At 41.9% G+C, this 22,159-nt stretch overlaps 1 protein-coding gene and 1 long non-coding RNA gene across 8 annotated transcripts in view; one reads left to right on the forward strand and one right to left on the reverse strand.

Annotated features, from left to right (window-relative positions):
• The first annotated feature begins 593 nt into the window (after positions 1 to 593).
• Positions 594 to 22,129, forward strand: LOC128256581 (RNA-binding protein fusilli). Of its 7 annotated transcripts, XM_052987050.1 has the most exons (13): positions 1,239 to 1,835; positions 5,251 to 5,539; positions 10,015 to 10,269; positions 12,025 to 12,301; positions 13,135 to 13,224; positions 13,292 to 13,346; positions 14,136 to 14,246; positions 14,416 to 14,686; positions 15,116 to 15,442; positions 15,548 to 15,694; positions 16,252 to 16,498; positions 20,356 to 20,594; positions 21,060 to 22,129. In XM_052987050.1, exons 2-13 carry the CDS (start codon positions 5,411 to 5,413, stop codon positions 21,489 to 21,491), a joined length of 2,580 nt encoding a protein of 859 aa, XP_052843010.1. In that variant the 5' UTR covers positions 1,239 to 1,835; positions 5,251 to 5,410; the 3' UTR covers positions 21,492 to 22,129. The 7 variants fall into 7 exon arrangements, with proteins under 7 accessions (XP_052843006.1, XP_052843005.1, XP_052843008.1 ...); XM_052987049.1 differs by having other exon boundaries at positions 1,238 to 1,835; positions 15,116 to 15,694; XM_052987048.1 differs by lacking the exons at positions 20,356 to 20,594; positions 21,060 to 22,129 and having other exon boundaries at positions 1,236 to 1,835; positions 16,252 to 19,226.
• The window catches only part of LOC128256583 (uncharacterized), a 51,027-nt gene continuing 44,463 nt past the window's right edge, over positions 15,596 to 22,159 (reverse strand). The window contains exon 4 of the long non-coding RNA XR_008267800.1: positions 15,596 to 15,717. This is a non-coding gene — a long non-coding RNA (uncharacterized LOC128256583). The remainder of the gene's footprint in view (positions 15,718 to 22,159) is intronic.

Genomic DNA, 22,159 nt, shown 5'->3' on the forward strand with positions numbered 1-22,159 from the left:
AGGAGGTATATTTATTTTGAAATTGGTTAGCTGAGTAACCGGTACAGCATTCCTTCTTCTTTCTGATTGTAAATTGGACAATTGCCAAGCAATTTTCACTTTTTCCAAGCCATTGCAAACTTTTTGGCCACTGACGAGTCCATGCGATACGAAATTGGGGGTATGGTTAGTTTTTTGAAATCTCTATTACTTATAAGGTAGTCTATGTACAATAAATATTATAAGAAACAAAATGATATTGCTTATGGTAACTGCATTTGAACTACAATTTACCCATAACTTGGAACTGTTTGACTTTTTGTCTTATACCTTTTGCATTTAAAAGAATATAAATATATATATAAAAATCGCGTTGAAAATATTGTTTCCATTTTTTAAGTGGTTTGCCTGTTTGTGTAGATACATATATAGGGTAAAATGTTGGTGGTGCATTCACAAAAAGCGAGTTAACATTTCGATAACGATGTTTTTGGGGCCATGACACTCGTGAGCACAGGTAAGCGCCCCACGCACACAGACACCTGCGCTCTCTTCGCAATACAAGCGCTCTCTCCCTCTCTCGCTGGTTTAGACCAAAATGCGTTTACGTTGCTCGATTGTCAGCCAGTTAGTCGCCGTCGCCTGTTGCTTTGCTCTGTATGCCTCGCTCGCTCCTAAAACAGTGATATTTACCAACTCAATAATAGTTAATAATAGTAAATAATAGTTAATTGCTGGCTACGATGATTCTGGCCAAAAGGAAAGGTAAACAGGTAAGTCATTGTATTCTACGTGGGCAATTTATTCTCCATTCTCCGTTGGTAATTGAGCAAGTGAAGAAGAGGAAGAAGCAGAAGAAGAAGAGCGGAGCAAACAGTGCACAGGTGTAAGTGTGTGCGATGGGTCAGTGTGTTGGTGGAGCGGCGCTGGTAACTTCTGTGTGTGTGGGCGAAAGAGCGAGAGAGGGGGTCATGCTCACTGAGCGTAACTGTCTTGCGCAGCGTGGGAAACAAACTGAGAGACCGAGTGGATTAGCTCTCGCTTGTAAGCCAAGTTTAAAGTGCGGAGTTTGTGTAACCCTCTCTTGGGCTCTCCCTACCTCCCCGCGTTGCCAACTATCCTATTGGCAAACAGACAATCACCTGGCCATGTTGTTGTTTTTGGTGCTACATATGTGCGTGCTGGAATCCCGCTCTCTGTTTCTCGCGCTCTCCGCAAGCGCAGCTCACCTTAATTTACCTTCGTGGTTACCTGCGTTTCGCTGCGGCGATCAGTTGTTTTTTCAACTCGAAACCAAGCGGATGCGCGGCGGTCGTTAAAAAGAGCTAATAAAAAAGGTCCGACACACACACACTCGCTCGCTCGCACGCACACTCACCCCGAAAAAACTAGAAAAAAGACAACAAGACAAAGTGGTAGAAGCAACAGGTCAGGAAGAAGAAGAAGAAGTCTTGTTTGCTGGCTTTAAATTAGTTAACTATTCAAAAGGCCACAAAAACAACGCGGGCGTTGAAATAATTTTTAGCTGGACTACATACATAGGCATTAAGTGCCTGTGTGTGTGGGCAAGAGAAAAGAAAGTGCAATAAAATTCAAAAATTGTGAAAATCCAACAAGTGCAATGTATACAACAAAAAATACATAAACCAAGAAAGCAAGAAAACAGTAAAAACAGTTAAGTCGCCGCGAAAGAAAGAGAAAGAGAGTGAGTAAGAAGGCAAAGAAGGAGCAGACAAAGAGAAAGAGGAGCAAGAGGAAGCTGTAGATAACATTTACCAACAACCTGTCGCATCTTAAAAAAAGAGCGCGAGCGATAGAGAGGGAGAATATCCGATTGAGAACCACTTGTTATTGCTGTAAGTCGAACAATATATTAAACATACCAAAATGAGTGAACAACAACAACCAAAACAACAGTAACGCGATGCGCTAAACAAAGTGAAAACAAATTTACAGTTAGCAGAAATCAAAACGAAGATGCAGAGTGAAAGAGAGGCAGACTTGTTTATAATACCCTTTCCTAAAAACATACGCATTTATTTAACTAAAAGAACAAAAAAACATTTAAAAAGAAAATTAAAAAAAACTTGAATAAATTGCAATCTCTGTATTTGCTAGCTATACAAAACAATATTTAATAATATTCTAAAAATTTTTTTTCGCTGTTTGCTAGTTTTTGGAACCTTTTGGAACCCAAGATAAGATATGACCAAACATGAAAACTCATGCTGGTTAGGGAAAATCTGGTGCTAAAAAAATAAACAACTCGAAACAGGTTTTTATATACTCAGATTTAAATGTAGAAAACATTTTCCGTTTCTTATGTGAGCGTAGCCCATGCGAATCAGCTACGATTTTAATATTTATTACATTGAAGGGTTCAATAAATCATTTATATTAAAAGTGTACGGTATTCAAATATCGCATAAAGCTTATCTGATTTTAATAGCAAGAATCAAAACAACAACAACCTCAATAATAGAGTTGCACTTGTTGCTTGCGTGAGATCCAGTTAAAAGAGGGAAAAAGATAAAAATCCAGATAGAGTGACAGCCTGAATCATTTTTCTTCTTCTCTGCGTTTTTCAACCACTTTTTTTTGTTGTATAAATAACTTTGGCAATTGGCATTTCTTGCCAGCAATTTTGCGCAATCATAAGTTTCCTGTTGCCCCAACAACAACTAACGGCACACGCCAGCAACAACAAATCATATTTGCAAGCGGGGAACAATGCATAAAACAAAAACCGTAAAAAGAAACTTGCGCAATTCATAATTTAATAAGCAAGTCCAAAAAAAAAAACATACAACAAACAAGTAAAATCTGCTCACTTTCTGGTTTACCAATCAGCAGGTAGCAATTCATTAATTGCAATAGTGTTTTAGCTGTTTTTATTGCACTCCTGCTGCGCCTGTCACTAATTCGTATTTAATCACAGCTTTATGGTATTGTCTTTCCAAGATCGTAACGGCCAATGATGAAGATCGATCTTCATTTGCGGTCCAATTCATGTGAATCAAATTTTTTAAGTCCAAATTTCTATCAGTCCCATGAAATTTAAAAGCACTTTACGGATTTTTCAAACGATTTCGAAGATATTACGATTAAATTAAATGATCTTCAAAACGAATACATTCTCAATTATTTCGAGTTTCAATAAAAGATTTGTAATACATGCGTTTTTTTATTTAAATAAGTATAATAAACGAGCATACTAAAAAATCAGATAGATGAGAAACATTTCATATAGTATTGTATAGCATTTTATTAAAATACCTTTGACATAGAGCTATATTTATAATTATTTTTTTAATACTAAATACTAAGCTAGGAAAGTTCCACTGCTATATTTGATTTCCAGTAAGAGTTTGTGTTTTGGGTTTCTTCATTTTAATGATGGTCCAGCGCTTTCCCATTGTCTTTTCGGTCATTCTTTATTTTACTTAATTGGGCCCTGACTCGCGTACCGTTATTCATTAATGAAGACAGTACCTTTTCCATTTCCCTATGCCATTGAGTGTCCAACGAAAGGGAAAACTTATCAATGCGTGTCTGCCCTTTTGATATAACAGTACCTCTCAATCGTTTTCATTGCCATCAATTAAAAGCACATAAACCATCTCATAAGCCCACGACTTATGATATGCCACTCTCAAAAGGCTGAGGAAAATCAACAGGTTTTAATGGGGCTGTAAGGGCTTACAGTCTCGGAAGAATAGGGCACTTTGGGCATTTAGTTTATATTGCAACAGTGAACTTACTGCTTTTTAGTTTACCATACTTTTGGGGTCGAAAAATAGTGTCAAAAGAAATAAACTTACGAACCAGTTTGGGCTTTATTACTATAACCCATGGAGACGGAGGTAGTTCTTTTGGGGAGCAAGGTATCGTGGGAACCTTTATTGATGATGATTTCCTGCTAACGGAAAAAACGACCCAAAGGGCAGTGCAAAATGCAAAAACGTTAAACGTTAAACGTTAAACGTAAAAGCCCATAAAAAGCTAACTTCATTAATTGCACAAGACGCGAGTTATAACCGCAATAGCTCATTACCACACGGTCACTCTTCGGGATGATAAATCGCCTTGAACAATACGAGTTTCAAATCATGTGTGGACTATAAAAGAAGAACGTTATGCTACAGTTGAACTTCTATAGTCTAAAATCCTCAAATCGAATATCTCTGAACGGAATTTTTAGAAAGTTTGGTTATATTATTGTTCTGTTATTAAATACTTTATTTAAATTTATTGTTGGTATCACGTCATGACATTTACATTTTTTTAGAGATTTTCGCTATAAAAATATATTTTTAAACTTTTGATCTTTTTAACAACAAGCAGGAACATAAGCAAATTGAGATAGAGAAACATATGCTCGTACTTAAAAACACATCTGCGTTAAATTTAAAAAAAAAAATGATAAAAGTAAATGAGGTTTTGTAGTGGAGATGTTGGACTGTATGTATATAGTCCAGCTTCCGTTCCGATCTGATCAGATATGACACGAGGAGTACTTAAAGTGGCTCAATTACGACAGCCTGGCCTTTTTGCACGTTTGCATTATTTTAAATTTTAATTACAACAAAGAGCAGTCTTGACTACTTAAATGAGCGACTTGCGGCTGCGCGCCCGATTAACCCATGAGCGCCATTTCGGTTGAACTCTGAGGGTCTTGTGTTTTCATTAAGACTAAAACTTTTCCCATTAAAAATGCTCATAAAATTGCACTGTAATTTTTCGTCCGTCGTCGGTCCTCCGTTTGCTTATTCGCTTTTCGTTTGCCCGGGCGAAATTAAATTTCAAATCGCCAGCCAGGGGGTTAATACTTTAATTTCAATTTGACCCGCTTGACGTCAGCGGTCTTAGAAGCTCCATCCCGAGCCAATTACAAATGCAGCTGAAAAGCGGCAACGCGGCGGGAAAACTGGCAACGTCACATGGGTTAAGTGACGGACGGACGATGGATTGCATATGCAAAATGTCGCGGTGTCAAGCGTTTTTGCCAAGTTTCGCGCGAATCATCGGACTTTGGCTTTCTTTTCGATTTTTTAGTGCGAGCTTACGACAGTATATAGTATACTATAACTTATAGTGGTTTCGCTTTGGCAAGCTTTGACTCTGCCACAAACCGATTCGCTTTGTTTGACATCTCTTAAACGCACTCGTAATTAGCGCTTGCTTAATATGCTGCCCAAAGTCCAATTGTGCAGTTTGCAGTTTTTAGTTTTCAGTGTGGATTGTGTAATCAATGGAACCTCCTTTTTTCAGGCACAGCCGCTGGCGGAGCAGCCCTGAGATGCAGATAAGTCAAAGCTAGCCTGGCATGAAGCTTCAGTTCAAGGAGCAGAATCACTAGCAATATACATAATCAAAGGAGCCTTTGGATCCACCATTAACAGCCCGATCATCACAAAAAGAGATTGACAAAATGCAGGTCCCCGAGCACGTTGTTTCACTGTACATCGCCACGTGTGGCCAAAATGGATCCGGCCTAGGATCGGATGAGAAGGAGATCATATTGCTGGTCTTTGTTCTCCTGGAAGTCTCCACTGGACAGGTGAGTTAAAGTTGCTCCTTTTATATAATGAGAAGAAAATGTTTAGTCTTAAGTCAAGTTCAGACTGACAAAATATTGAAACAACCTTGTATAACAATGTATTCCAATTTAAGCCAAATAAAATCATTCCTAGGTATCTACAATTGTGTCTGGCATATTTTGATTTAGCTAAGACTAGTTTATGTTAAAACATTTCAAGAGTTAATTGCACCTTTCAGATATTTATTTTTAAATTGCAAGATATAATAAAATCTTACTTTTAAAATGTTTGTACTATGAGGAAGTGTATAAAAACAACATATGAGGGAAACTCGTCTGGCACCGCCCACTGGCCACCATTTTGTTGGGTCGCTGCGCTCTCGTCTAATCTTTAATTAATGAATGAATGCTGTGCGATAACAGACCGCTCGCACACACAGAGAAACTCGAGCTGCACTTTCAACTGTGTGGAATGGCGATCGTTGATTATGTTACAGCTCTCGATTTTGATTCGCTAAATGTAGGAGATGCTATATTACAGTTTTTATTGGCCCAGCCATTTTGAGGATAACTTACGATTTGACAACAAATTTAAAATATTCTATATAAACAATCTCTAGCATATTTGGACTTTGCTAACAATATTATTCTGATAACCATACATTTGTAAAGACTATATTAAATTATAAGCATTTGTTCTAGTAGTAATGAAATTTTGCGATAACCGAACAGCTATTAAAAATTTTTTTAGCAAAATATCTGAGATTACCTTGCACTCAGGTGCAATCACATTCACATACATGTCTAATTAGTGGGTATTATTCAGACTGGAATATATTTGCAAAGCGAGAGAAAAGAATATCGAGATTGACACTCTCGAACCCAGTCATTTGGTAGAATTTCCAGGGCTCCACGTGTCGTTTTTTGCTTATAAGTATTTATGTTTTTTTTGGGAGATCCATCCCTAATAGGAGAGTGAGGAATTAAGAGGGACGTCCACATTGTAGATTGATATTTGCATATTTTTAGTTTGCCAAGCGATTGACACTAATTGTTTTGAAAAAATATCTAAACATCCGAGGTGGCTAAGGGCAGGCCAACAACCGAGACCTGCAGTCTCGCCGAAAGCCCTCATCGGAGCCCGCTCCATGGCATTACGAAATTCCCCCGAGAAACTATCGCCGGCCATTAAAATTTATTTGTCAAGCGCCAAAGCAAGTTTTCCAAGAAAGCACACAGAAGATTTTCAAATTGGAAATGATGTAATACTGTGGGATAGCCATCCTTTCAGAGAGCTTTTCACTGGGAAAAAAATGTATTATCTTAAATGTGTACAAGACAAGTACTTTTTATATGTTGAATTTGAATATTATCCTATTGAGAAATCATGATTTTGTATTTTTAACAAATACCTACCCAAGTACATTTAATAAATCTAGTAAATCAAATAATCTTAAATCTTTCTTTAAACGCTTTGTTTTCGATTAAAAGGTTTTGGAATAATTTATTTTCCCAATTAAAGGTTGAGGATTGAGTGGCTATTTGATTTTCCCATTTCGATGCATTTCGTGGGGTTTAATAATGACGCTTTCAATACGCTATTTTATTTGACCAATGCTAGACGATCTCGAGTGCACACAAAAACCCGTATCGTTTCGTATCTCATCGTACATGGGGGTTACGTGGGCGCTTCGATTCCGGCGGAGGCTGCGTGTTCGGATATTACTTATATAGTGGACGTTGTTTTCGCACCGACTAGAACTGATGAAGGAAATTGCCATTAGATAGCTCTGTGTGTACCTTCGGGTCGGGGCTCTTGAGGCTATTTGCTGGCATTAACGAAGGGGTACGGGTACCCAAGATGTTTGCCTGACATTGTCGCGATTTTATGACGAGCACGCAACATTTTACTAAGTGCAGCTCTAGCCCTCTTCCTCCTCCAACGCCGATCTTAAGTGGAATTTAATGGCGACATTGAGGGTCCGCAATTACGAACGCTTCTATTTCAGTGCTAGATGTTTGATCCATCCAAAGCCCCTGACCCGATGTCAGAGAATCCAGGTTCTGTCTTTTTCGGCTGCCAAAATATTGTGAATTAATTACCCACGCTTAAACTCTGGCTTCCAGCTAAGTGGCTTTCGCAAAACGTTTCGGCTTTGGGGCCAATTTTTATGCTAATCTTCGCGGCGAGTCCCCGACGTAGATTATTGGTATTATTACTATATCGCTTTTCTCCAGCTATTTTTGGCTGGGTCAAGGGATCAGCGGTAGACGCTCGAATTTCTCCAAAATCCTCCTCCCCTGAACATCCGCCACCCCATCTCTTTCGGCCCTAATGAGCTATACTAGTATAGACCAGTCTTCTGAATAAAGTATATTTTATATGTCGGCGCATATCTGAATACCAAATTCAGTCTGCGAAATATATGCTAATATGCAAGCCACATTATGCTCAAACGGTATTCGCAAAACCAGTGGAAAGTAGTGCTATATCTTAAAAGTATACATTATATATGTGCTTAAGATCTGAGCAAATTTTGTGACAAACTTTAAACTCTTTGAAATCGTGAATATATTTTACTCAGATCAGCAGACAAAGGCGTGTGTGCAAATATAGATATCATAGAAATAAATAGCGATAAATAAGACTTTAAATGGGGAAAGTACCATTGGATTTTTGATATATCTTTTTATAAAGACTCTTACGATTTTATTTACCCTAAAAAAGAGGAACTCCTGGAATCAGCATTCACAGCTCTAAAATCTAATTAGTTAATAATAGACCAAAGTGTCATGGTGAAGTCTTATTTAGTATCTCTTCCCCAAGGTATTTGGCCGCTTCACCGTGATTGTTATATTGCACTGACAGCTATCGAAATTGGTTTCGGTATTGAAGGCCCACTGCCATAGAAGTCGACATTGAATTATAATAATAATGGCCAATATGCTGACCGATTCTGACTGTCATTTGTCTGCCTAATGGAGCGACTGCTCGTCTTTTTTTGGACAGTTGAAGGGGGAATACGACCAAACTGTCAAATCGGATCGCTTGATTATAGTATTTACTTGGCCAGCGTGATAATAGAATTCGTTGATGGCTACCCGAACGGCGGTAGACTCTCCAAAACGGAAACATTGTTTTCCCACTCAGGTGATCCATTTTAATGTCAGCTTGATCTCAAATTGAATTTCTCTGATATAGATTTCTTGCTCGAGAGCAATTTCCTTGATTTGATCCAGCCACACTCGCACACTCGCTGCCTTACATATACCGATACAGTAATTGGCATGTTAATTACAGGCTAGTTATGACTCGTATGGCAACAATTAAAGTTAATTAACATTTGAAAACAAACTGCAAAAAGTCGCCCAAGTGGAGTGCCGAGGGGTAAGAGTGGCGACAGGTGAGACTGCTCTTAATCTCCATCGCTCTGTGGCTCTACTCGAAGCAATTAGAACTCTTAGCTGGCTGAACTTTAATTAATCCATCGGGGTTTCTATCGAACTGAAATCATTGGGTTAGTAGTAACTCTGGAATATAACCTCCTCTGTGTCGCATCGGTCGTATTGAGATCCCCATGCTGGCATAATTAGGGGTGCTCTTAACCCCCGAGTGAAGCCCACATTCTTGTCCGTTGAATTTAACATGACCACAGCTCATGCATTTTTCATTTTCTTCGGAACCGTACTCACATATCCACGTTTCCCTCTTTCTTCGCCTCCAGTTTTAGTATTGTTCTGACATTCAAAGCCTATGCAAATCGTTTTCGGAAATGGGAAAACAAAGAAAATCACAATTTTAGTTTTCTTCCTAAGGCCTACCCAGTTCTGATTTGCATAGCGCCCAACTACCTGCAGAGAACCTCGATTTCAATTCGGATCAAAACTTTGCATATCCGCTGACGCAAGCTCCACTCTTTTTTTCCTTGGGATCGGGATTGCGGTTACTAGACTGGGGAATGTTTTTCGGTTTTTCAAAAGTCGTCCAGAAACATAACATTGTGTTCTGTTTGGCAGGTGCACCAAGTACCCCATTATCGGATGATGGTGATAGGAAAAGTTGGTTCGGTCAAGAGCGGTTTCTGTTTCAAGTGATAAGGTAGTTCCTAAGGTTAAATTCTATACGATTTTTGAGAGTATATTTAAAAATATTTGTACTAATTGGGGCTTAACTGGATCTCCACTATTTTATGTGCCTCCGCTTTGGTCAGTCAGAAGGCGAATAAAATGTTTAAAATTTTCAAACATATCGAATTAAAGTACATCAACTTAAATTGAAAACAAAAATGGAGATCTAATTGATTACCCTTTTTAATAAAAAACTAAAAAAAATAAGTGATTCGCCAAGTTGATTTTTTAAAAACAATACCTTTTCTTAGGCTGCTGAAGCCTACATAGAACTAAAACCTATATTACCCGTATCATTATTACTGACACTTATCATTGTCAAGGTTAAGTAATGAATGTTTATTCTCTATTTCTATCCTCGTTACCAGATCGTGGGCACCAAACAAATACTCGTGCGGCCTGATGGCTACTTCATCAAGGATCGCACCATCTCGAGTTCATCGGACAACTCGAGTGTCACCAACAACACGGCCAGTTCCCCGCCCTTGGCCATTGGGGATTCCAATAATGGCAGTGGGTCCGGGAGTGGCAACGGGAGCACTGTGGACAACGGGTCCGAGCTGATCCTCCCCATCGCAGAGGCCCAAGCAGCGGGCAAGCCTTTGAGCGAGGCCATCGAAGAGGTGCGTATAATCCAATCTGATCCACGCCGGTAATCAGAGCACGTTGTTCGGCTTGTTTTGGGTTGTTTGGACTCCAGTTGGTTATCAGCTGATTACGATAAGATTAGGCCTGCACTATGCCACTAGTAAATGCACACGTTTTTGGGGAAGCGAATGGCTCTATTTGCGGAACGCAACCAATAAAAAAGAATGAGCCGGTCTTGTTGGTCCCTGCCCCGAACTTATCAATGAGCATAGAATTACCAGGGCGTATAGAAGCATACACTGGGAAAACTCGTGTGGTGCAAAGTCATTCTAATTTAAAATATTTTTTTATTAGAAATACAAAAAAAAACTAAAAAAGTTTTATACACTTTTCGTTCGATTTCTCATTTTTTAAATTAAAAATTATATATATTTCTTAAAAAAAATAATTATATTTTCGTTTGTTTTAGTCTTATTATTTTCCAAAATGAACATTTTATTTTAAGATTTATTTTTCACTGGCATTATTTATTTTTTGTGTTTTTAAGTCTTGATCAAAATACCATATTTTTTTGTGCAGAATAAGATTAAAAAATTGGTGTTTTACGTATTGAAACAATTCTGATAAGCGTCTATTTAAGTTGTGATTCCCGGTCGAGGGAGTCATGATGAGTGGACGAGTTTCTTGTGCCGGCACGCTATCCTCGAAAGACCTTTGCCCCAGCACAGATTCCACAGTGTAACCTCCTTCTCCTTCACTGCCTAACTGCTTATCTGACCCGCTGATAAGAAAAAACACTCCAGGCAAGCCCCCGGTTCCACATTCAGTTCCATTTCCATTCTGACACAATAACTCGGCAAACACATGGACATACATTATTGGCTGTCGATGCAGATAAAAGATCTCGATGTGAATGTTGCGGAGAGCATTGGGGGTCTTTGGAAATGTTTGAAGAGTTGAGTCATTATTCATATTTTTTTTTTCAAATTGTTCTTTGATGCTAGCTATAAACTTGGATCAACTCTATGTTAACTTGAACGTTCTTTATCGCTCATGGGTCTAAAAGTTTACTTGAGCGGATTTCAAATGTTCTTGAAGTTATAGTAATACAATAAGCTACAATATCTTTAGCAAGCGTTGGTAATAGGACCTGCAAATCATATAACTTTAACATCCAACTTAATCGGTCCAGACCTATCGAGTTCGTCTTATCTTCTTTTTATCACATCCCATTTGCCAAGGCAATTACTTAGCTCTACTCAGAACTGCATTGGGGAAACCTTTGTTCCCAAGCGAGATCGGCGCGTGACGCATTGGAAGTCCGGCACAAGCCTGGCATACTAAGTGGCCAAGTCAATAGGGCCAATAAAGCCATCGCCCGGAGATAGAGATACAGCTGCATTCAAACAGGGCAAGGTGGCTTGGGATTAGTGATGTCATCTGGATTATACTCCTTGCTCTGGTGCGACTTCGAGCGGCGGGTAATGCGACATTAAGCCGCGTGTTATATTTACTCACCATGACACGGCTGAAAACTGTTCACTTAATTGGCAATAATTGCCGGCCACTAAAACGGGTTTGAGCCAAATGGCATTGGGGCGAGTGGGGGGAATGTGTGGCACTATCTGTGACCCAAACCTAAGGCCACTTCCTTTCCCCTCGGCCCCAATGGAATGTTTGGGGTATTTTTCCCTATACTAGACTTAACCTTTTGCCCCGTTCTCCGTCGCTGCGAGAAGTGCTAATTGCAACTGGATACTAATGACTGTCTCACTGTCTCCGCCCTCCAGTTCGATGCCTACCTGCGATCTCTGTCGTTGCACGACACTGAGATCAAGCTGGTCACCGATGGCCAGCTGCCGCTGAGGCAGTGCCTCCACCGAGAGGCCAGTGCCAAGGACGTGGAGCTGCCGGCCTACTACAACCGCTTCAGCGACCTGCGCAAGGAGTTCCTGCGCTACAAGTCCGGCGACCTTGCCCGCGCCCTCGTCCCCGTCAAGGACGTCAAGAAGATGCTGCAGGCTCCCGCGCTGCCCATGCCGCAGTCCATCGCCGAGATGCTGGGAGGTGAGTAAAGGATTTGTAAACGATTACTTAGACCTTTCATCCGCGTAAAGGTACATTTTCCTTTTGGCTTAAAACATGAATTTCTTGGGGCTCTGGCTGACTAAGAACCGGTTTCTTAATGCCATTTTAGTGTTCCAGTTTAAATATTTGACCCGTAAATGAACTTTTGTCTTTAATCGAACTTCTTTTTCTTATAAAAGCATTTAAATCATAATTAAAATTGTTAAATATAAAGCAATTGGTTTCAGCATTGGCATATACATTTAAAGCTACAAATAAAAAAAATAATAACATTGTTGTTAGTTTTATTTTCATGCAAAGCAATTTCACTCAATCTGCCTAAATCATTATAAATATAAATATTTAGTACTCTAAAAATTGCATATTTAATTAACTTTGCGTCATTTGCTTGAATAATTACGTTTTGCATCTTCACTTTTTTTATCTACACTGGCCAAAAAAACGCACACTCTATTCAAATATTTGTTGACTGTAAGTTTCATTCATTGTGGCTTGTAGTTTTCAACATGGAAATATACATTTTTGGTTTATTAATAATTTATTAGAATCGATTCTAAATAGATTTTAATATCTAAAAAATAATTTGAATTACTGTCATTTTAAATATAATGTACTTGAAAGAAAATAGGACTCATTTAAAAAAACAAATATTTTAATAATAAAATTTAAAATTCATAGTATTTATTTAAATTAAACTATGGAATATACAATTTAAGCTTCATTATCAAGATATTTATTTTGTATATTAAAAGATAACAGCTAATTTAATGTACAAGTTTTTGAACTAGATTTGTTTCCTTTCAATCCAACAGAACTCAACACCTCATCGGTGGAGGACAACGACTTTTTCATACGCGAATCTCGCGACATGGTCACTGTGATTCAGACTCTGCTGCAGGCAGGTAAGCTATATACAGAGCTTGGACCTTTTCTCCGAATATTTTACTACCCGAAGTTATTTCTGTGCAGGTCACAAATTTGCTGCAAACGAATTGGTCAACCTGGTTCTTGAACCTGGAATTTGGTGAGTGCTGTGGTTCTTGTCACCGTCCGAACTAGTTCCCCTCGAAACTTAACCCAAGCCCCTCTCAGCTGATCCAAGCACTATTTAGAGTGAGAATAACTCACTGAAAACTCAAGACGATCGCCGGGCCCACAAAGAAACCACTCAAAAACCCAGACACTTTGAATATGGCCCCAAATTCGAGCTGGGAGCGTCGTTCTCGTCAGTCTTCGTTCGGATTGGGAGCCGATAAGAGCTCGAACGTAGAGCCAAATAGCCAGGGAATCAGAATCGGGATCGGTACTCGTATGATATCGGATGGCATCGTAACGGATCAGAGGCAACGTGAATGCACGGCTTTTGTTATCGCGGGATCGCCTAGGAAAATTTCATATACCTCGGGGTCTGTTTTTTACATTTCGGGCCAATCACTATAAAATATTCAATTAGCAAGCAACAGAAACAGTGAAACTCCGTTCCGAAACTCCTTGTTGCCCGTCTGCCATTATTCATGTTTTTATTTGTTCGCCCAGCTCGTTTGGTTTTATTTTCATTTTCATTTTCATTTTTTTTTTTTTTGGCCCATTTATGCATGACATTCTGTTGTGAGTGTGTGTTTTGCGGGAGAGTCAGCAGAAATGTTTATGCGACTTGGTAATCGTCAAGAACTTTGGTTTCACATCGGAACGTGACTGCGACGCCTTTTTCTCCTTATCCACGAAGAGGTCCCATTACGAGTTGCATAACACGCTTTTGAAAACGGTTTTCAAGAAGCCAGAAACTAATGTATATTTCAATTTCCCACCACAGCTCCATTGACGACGAGGTCGACGGTAATTGCATAGTACGAGCTAGAGGATTACCCTGGCAGAGCAGCGACCAGGACATCGCCAAGTTCTTCCGCGGCCTCAACGTAGCCAAGTGAGTAAGAGTAGTGTGTGGGGTCTTACTCAAGTGGTGCGGCTGGCCTCAACGGCAACCCATTGATAAGCCGGTTCAGGGGTCGGCCGTGTCGAGATTACGAGCGACCCACTTTATCGTCGTCTACCCACCCGCTAACCGCTAACCGCTCCCCTTCTCCGAATTCCAGGGGTGGCGTGGCCCTCTGTCTTTCCCCACTGGGACGGCGCAACGGCGAGGCTTTGATCCGCTTTGTGTGCCAGGAGCATCGCGACATGGCGCTCAAGAGGCACAAGCACCACATCGGCACCCGCTACATCGAGGTGTACCGGGCCACGGGCGAGGATTTCTTGGCCATCGCCGGCGGGGCCTCCAATGAGGCGCAGGCCTTCCTCTCGAAGGGCGCCCAGGTGATCATACGGATGCGAGGATTGCCCTACGATGCCACCGCCAAGCAAGTGGTGAGTACTTATGGCAAACGTCATTAGCCACCTAACATCGGACACACATCGGACTGCCAAATCTGAAATGGGAGGCGATCTTTTTATTTTGGTTAAACCGACCGACAAAAGTTAGCTTGAACACTGCCACCAGATCCAAGGTTTAAGATATATAAAATTAATTTGTTATAGAAAAAGGCTTATGTTTCTGAAACAGCAATTAATTTCAATGTCAAAACTTAAATTTGAGAAATTAGCCCTAAGAGTATGAACCTGTTTACTGTATGCCTTCATAGATTGTCCCTCTGCGGATTTATCTTACAATTTATATCTAGAAGTTGATATTGGTACTTGTTCATGATGAATATAAGATCTACTATATATCGATGATAACTATATATATACTATATAAAGATGATAAAATACTAATCAAGTACATGTATCAAACAGCTGGACTTTTTCACCACGGGCGATACGGCGCCCTGCCACGTTCTCGACGGAAGTGAGGGAGTTCTGTTTGTTAAGAAACCGGACGGACGGGCCACCGGCGACGCCTTCGTGCTGTTTGCCCACGAGACGGACGCCCCCAAGGCGCTGGGCCGGCATCGAGAGTCCATCGGACAGCGGTACATCGAACTGTTCCGCTCCACGACCGCCGAGGTGCAGCAGGTGCTCAACCGGTCGATGGACCCCAAGAACTACGAGTCGGGCGGCGGACACAGCCAGCCGCCGCTGATCGCCCAGCTGCCCACGATGCAGCTGCCGCTGCTGCCGCAGGTGGGTGCCCACAGCCTCGCCCACAGCCTCGGAGCCAGTCCCGCTAACCTGTGCCCTCCCGTGCCTCCCCCCGGTACCGCTCTCCCCCTCCCTCTCCCCACACAGCACCTCATCACCTCGGGCACCACCAAGAACTGCATCCGGCTGCGCGGACTGCCCTACGAGGCGATGGTCGAGCACATCCTGCACTTCCTCGACGACTTTGCCAAGCACATCATCTACCAGGGCGTGCATATGGTGATCAATGCGCAGGTGGGTTTGCGATAACTTCTACTCTGAAAATAATAAAACGTAGAAAATTTAGGTATTTAAATTGAATTTCAGACATTAGCGGTTGTAATTCTAGTTTTTAAAATAAAATATATTTCCCATCTAAATATTTTTCGATTACATTTTCATTTAATGTGGTTTTCAGCTATTTTATATACTAATATATTTCATTGAAAATATGCTGCATACAAATCAAATAGGACCCATTCAATTTTAAAAATCACAACTAAAGGTTATCGTGACTTTTATTATTTTTTTAAAATTCGAATATAAGTTATTTATCTTAATATTTTTGATTAAATTTTCATCCAATGCGTGTTAATTTATTTTGTATACTGATATTTTTTATTTTAATTTAATATAAATAGGGAAAAAATAAATAAAAACCAATAGAACATACTTTAAGTATAATATTTTCCACATAAATTTGAATATTCTAGCGTGATAATCATGCAATTTAATATATATAGTACTTAATATTAGGATTCCGTTTTCGTACTACTATTTTTTTTGACCACTCTTCCTATATTCGTTAACAGGGACAACCCAGTGGCGAGGCCTTCATCCAAATGGACGCAGAGGATTCGGCCCGCCTGTGTGCTCAACGCAAGCACAACCAGTTTATGGTTTTTGGCAAGAAGTTTCGCTACATCGAGGTGTTCCAGTGCTCCGGCGACGACATGAACATGGTCCTCAATGGGGGACTCGCTTCGCCGGTGGCCCAGGCGCCGCCCCCGCACCATGGCCACGCCCACAAGCAGCAACCGCTGCTGGCCGCCACCACGGGTATGTTCAGTTCGGCGGGTCAGTCGCCGACGAGCGTTGCCGCCGCCGGTACCGCTCAGTCGCCGCTCGGCGGCAGCCATTCACACACTCACCCGCACTCACATGCGCATGCGCACACCACACCAGGCCACGCCCATGCGGCAGCCGTCGCCGCTGCCGCCGCCCACCACGGGTTGTCCGCCTCGCCGGCAATGTTGCCGGGTCTTTCGGCCGCCTCCGCCTCCGGATTGGCCTCCTTCATGGCCGCCAATCAGCCTGCGGCTGGCGTATCCCATTCCGCTGCCTCGTTGCAAAATGCCGCCGTGGCCTTGAGCCCACAGGGTTACGCCCTGAATCCCTTTTCCCTGCCACCGCCCGGATCTTCGGCTGCGGCAGCGTCAACACCTGCGCTGCTGGCCCAGCAGCAGGCTCAGTTTATAGCCCAACAGAGTTTGCTAGTGAGACAGCAGGCTGCAGCTGCCTTGGCCGCCGAACAGCAGCAGCAGCAGCAACAGCAGCAGCAGCAACTCTATGCCAGTGCAATGCAGCAGCAGCATCCACTGTACTTCCAACTGCAGCAACAGCAGCAGCAGCAGCAACAGCAACTATATGCCAGTGCGATGTTGCAGCAGGGCCAGCCGCAGTTTGTGCTGATGCAAAGGCCCTCGACCGCCTACTTGCCGCCCTTTCCGCTGGGCTATATGTCGGCTGCGGGGGCGGCATCCGGAGTGGGCGTGGCAGCGGGAGCAGGAGCGGCAGCGACAGCCACTTCGGCCACCGCCAGCAACTCGTCGCTGAGTCAATCGATGAAGCGGTCGTACGAGAACGCCTTTCAGCAGGAGGCAGCGGGAGCGGCGGTGGCGGCCAGTGCGGCCAAAAGGGCATTGACCCGACAGCCCGGCAATGTTTATTCGTACTATAACACTGGGCTATAGACCCCAAAGGTGTATAGTCTAAATTCAACCCTGAAATAAGAGCTCCAACTCCAGCACTTCGGGCACATTCCGCGAGTGGGTGGGGTGTTCATACTTATAATATCTTCATTATGGCGCACACATAACCATATATCATGTATCATCATGGCCACCACACTTACACAGAAACACACACACTTGCATACCAGACATTCTCTAGAGCTTAATTGATACCGATTTGGAATGTAGACCTAAGTACTTTTCTTGTACGGAGTACTAGTAGTAGCCTAAGCATATAATACTTGTCTATGGTCTAAGCAATTAATACTATATTTAATGTGAAACAACAACACACATACACACACACACCCACAAGCACTGCTCACCCATACACGCATAAGTACACCAGCTAACAGAGGGAATTTATAAAGGATCAACGAAAGATCCTGATCACTTGTGTTCTCACCTATGGATTTTTTACTATTAATATGCTTGGTGTGTGTGTGTATGGGTGCGTTTGTGGGGAAGGAAGGAGTATATAGCCTCGATATAGAGGGATATATATCCTTTTCCTGTCCGATTCGAAGGCAATCAACAGAGGCTAACGTTGTTCATGGCGGGAGCGAGATTTTATGGGTGGGTGGGTACAGTGGCCACCACGCCCACTCAGTGCAATCTAATTTTAGTGTTTATCCTTTGGAACCCCCTTTTTATAAAGCCACCAATCCGATCCCCCTATAAGTTCCGCTTCCCCCATGAACCACGTCAGGTGTTGGCTCAAGCGCAAATTTAAGCTGAATTTGAAACCGAAACCGATAATTGTTTACGTGTTAAGCGAATATCACCCTGTTCTGTGAGACAAAACTTTTTGGAATTACCCATCGATGGCCTTTCGATTTATATATATACCTACATTTATATACATGCTAGCTTTAAGACTGTGCGACTTGTAAGTTGGTTTACATATTAATTCTACCGGCAATCTTTTCCCGTGTCTCTCCATGGCCGCTAACAATCAATTAATATAAACTCTCATCGTTTAACTTGCAATATCGTACACCCTATATAAACATAGTGCCTAGATCTATGGTGTAGCTTTTAAGTGTGCGTAACTGGTGTTAGTCGCAAACGGGATAAATCTCTTTACTCTATCACTCTATCTATCCCCCGATATCAATATCTCTCACTGTTTGTGTGTTATCTGTCATCACTAATTAAGTCGGGATCAGCTAGATCTACAGTCTACAGCTTGTTGTAAGTTGGGTCGCTTTAGTGTCTATACATATATTGTGTGTCTAGTCTGCATAAACGGATGATAACATGGTTACTGGTGATCTTTTGAGTTAAGACAAGTGTTCAGTTAACGAGCGTTTTGTAAAATGTGTACACACATACGAGCTTTGGTCGGCGTCTTCCAGGAACAACTCCTGACCTTCCCAAATCCCAAAAAAAGCCAGCTCAATACCTTTAAACCTTTCTGTTCTCCTGCTGCGTCTAACACTCAGTTTCGCTCGGCTTGGGAAAATCGAGCTTGGCACGAGATAGGCATGGGAAAGATAGTCTGCGCCTAGCCTAATCCTTATTAGCCTAATTTAACCACTAGTTTTATGTAGTATGGCAATCGAGTGGCTTCCGAGCGGGTTCTACAGCCACTTTAAAGAAACACATAATCAATAATATCTACTTAACTAGTTTGTACGCACATAAATTTTAAATGTATTTTTGGAATTTTTACGATTTTTGATATTCCAATCTTTTTTACCACTAGATGTTAGTAAAACAACCTTTGATTAATTTTTTACATCAATAAAATACGACATACCGCCTAAACTAAGCCCGCTCTCTCTCTCTCTCTCTCTCTCTCTCACTCTGTCACCATCTCTATCGCTCTATTGTGTTTTGCCGGATGAGTAGAGGATCGAACCCAGACCTACTAATAACCAACACGAAATCATAATGGGATTAATCCCTTACTAACTCAGATAATCCCCAACCGAGAAAAGAATTCCTGCTCCAAAGATCCCTTTTCCCTTCCTGTAGCCCCCACAGTTCCCTCATTCAAACACCTATATGTACATGTAACTGGGGTTTTGGGCTTGGGCTTAGCTTTACACTCGATCGCGTTTTCAGAGCCTCGTCCGAAGGGCCAAAAAGCTGGGAGTGGAAATCCGGAATCGGCATTTGGAGTTTGTTTGGTTTCTGTTTCCGTCACTGTTCTAGCCACATAAATACTCTCGTAACTCTAAGTGGAATGTCCATCATGATCGTACTAGTCATAGTCGCATCCTGTATGTAACTCGACGCAGTCTGTTCCTTCGGGCGCATTCTATATAATCAATTACGGCCCGTCAGGGCCTGGTCTGGTGCTTGGATTAAACAAAATACAATCGAACAACAAAAATAATGATAAACAAAATCAAAATCAAATTTACCAAACAATCGGCTAAACATGTTCAAAATTTGTTTCGTACTTGTGCGCAACTGTTTCATGGTCTCTGGGTGAGGTGGTAAGATACTCGTTCCAAAATACCAACTATATATGTCTCTCCTACCATTTGCAATGTCTAAACGGTGAGTGATTTGAATACAACTTTGCCCCTGCTAACCGACTAACAAACTGGCCAATTAATTAAGGCGATAAGAGATCACTAACTAACCCAGTAACAACTACAATGACAGATTGAGAAACGAACCGAGAACGGAGTGACTGAATAACCACTGCAGAAAGCACCGCAAAAGCTGAGCAGATCGGCTGATGTGTACCTTCAAAAGCACGCATATATACCTGATTACTTTGTATATGTCAGCTGACGCCTTTCCCCCCTTTTCAACAAGCAAAGCCATACTCACAACACTTACAACCCCAGAGTTCTTCAAATGAAAACCCCTCCTTTTTCGTGTTGGAGATTCCCTGCAAAGGCTAAGAATTCAGCGCAATAACACTCTCTGTTTGTCTTCTAATAGGTGCCACTGTGCTAGGCGCCCACTTTGGCGGTCCCTTCCCGGCCTACGGAGCGGCCCCGCCCCCGCCGCCGCCTCACACGCCCCTGCTGGCCACGCCCCGCTCGCACCACCATCCGCACCACCACCCGGCGTCCGCTTTCTACCCGCCGCCGCTCGTCTACTGGCCCTACCCGAGTCCGCCCGTCTCGCCCACCACCTACTACAGCCAGCCGGGGGCGCACTCGCCCTCGCAACCATTGGTAAGATAAGGGGAACAAATCCACGCTCCCCGAAAGTAAGATAACATACGGTCTGATTTCAGGCTTATTGTCAATATACAAGAAATGCCTGTGAAAAAGACTTTTAATCTAAGTATTCAGACTTGAGTATGCGAGCTATTCGAAATTTGTTTACCATTTATTTTTAAGAAGCTATAAAATATACAGCCAATTTCAAATTTTCTATGCCGACTAGAATTACTTATATTAATACAAAACTCGTAGGGCGTAATAACGTAAATGGTGGCAGGTAGAATTTTTATTTTTGAAATAACTTCATTTTTTGACAGTACTTATTACGTTTTTTATTTATGTTTATATTTTTAAAAGTGGTTAGAGGACTACTCTCTTAGTATGAAATACTAGTCGAACTTTGTGTTCCATGACTACAGACATTAAAATTAAACAGAGTTTTACAGATTATTTCCTTGTTTATTACTATTGCAGTATCCGCTGGACTTCTTTCCGCCCTCGCCGCTTTCGCCGCCCAGCGTGGCCATCCCGCACACGAGCACTGGGCTGATACTCACGCCCACAAAGGCGGCCGTGTCCTTTGTGCCGCCCAAACAATTTTCGCCCACGACAACCGGAAGTGGAAGTGGTGGGAGCGGGAGCTCCAGTTCCGGCAAGCTTCCCATTCAGATGATGCCAGCGGTTCTGCCAGCGATCGCTGTGAATGGGACGATGGAGGTGGCCACGCCCACAACGCCTCCAGAGGCGACTGCTACGTCATCACAAACGCTGCTCAGCATAGACACGAACCATGTCACGCCTACGACCGCCGCTGCGCCCCCACTAAAAACGGGTAGCCAGGGGGTGCCGGGGGCGACTGCCACGCCCATCGTGAGCAACTCCTGCGTGGAGCTTTTCATCTCGTAGAGCTGCACACGGAAAGCAGAGTTCTATTTTCTTGCCAATCGAAGAAACCTAACCGTAGTCTAGTTAGGAACCAAACGCCCCCCACGACCACGCCTCTAGCCGAGTCGCACACCCGCGTGGTGAGTTCGAAGGCGGCGAAATATAGTTCGAAGTTCGAATTTAAAATATGGCAATGACAACGAGCTAAACAAATGGAATCTCGCCGCCGCCTCACGAATTTCTATAACAATTTACCCGCTAAGTAGTTAGGCTGCCCAGTGCAACTCATTCGATGTTATATTTATTCTGCTGCTCTGCATTGCATTCTATCCAAATATACACATTAGCCAATTAGCAAAGAAACGAAGCAAATGCGACAAATTTATCCCTAGTCAATAGTCAAATTATTTATACAATTAGCAATTATCTATTTGTAATTGCATGTTAATGTTATCGAGGCCGCCAAATCAGTCAGCGATTATCCATGTTTTTATCCTTAGGCTTAGATCAAATCAAATATCGTTACTATCCATTATCCTTGTGCACGCCCAGAAAAACTCCAGAAGACAATCTGTTTTGTTTGCTAGCTCCATCCGCAATGAAAAGATATTATCGTTTGTTCAAATCAAATATACAAATAAATTTATTTTAAATACAAAGTCGGCATTTATGTATTATTATCGGCAGCA

The sequence above is a fragment of the Drosophila gunungcola genome (genome assembly GCF_025200985.1).
Source record: "Drosophila gunungcola strain Sukarami chromosome 2R unlocalized genomic scaffold, Dgunungcola_SK_2 000020F, whole genome shotgun sequence".
Lineage (NCBI taxonomy): Eukaryota > Metazoa > Arthropoda > Insecta > Diptera > Drosophilidae > Drosophila > Drosophila gunungcola.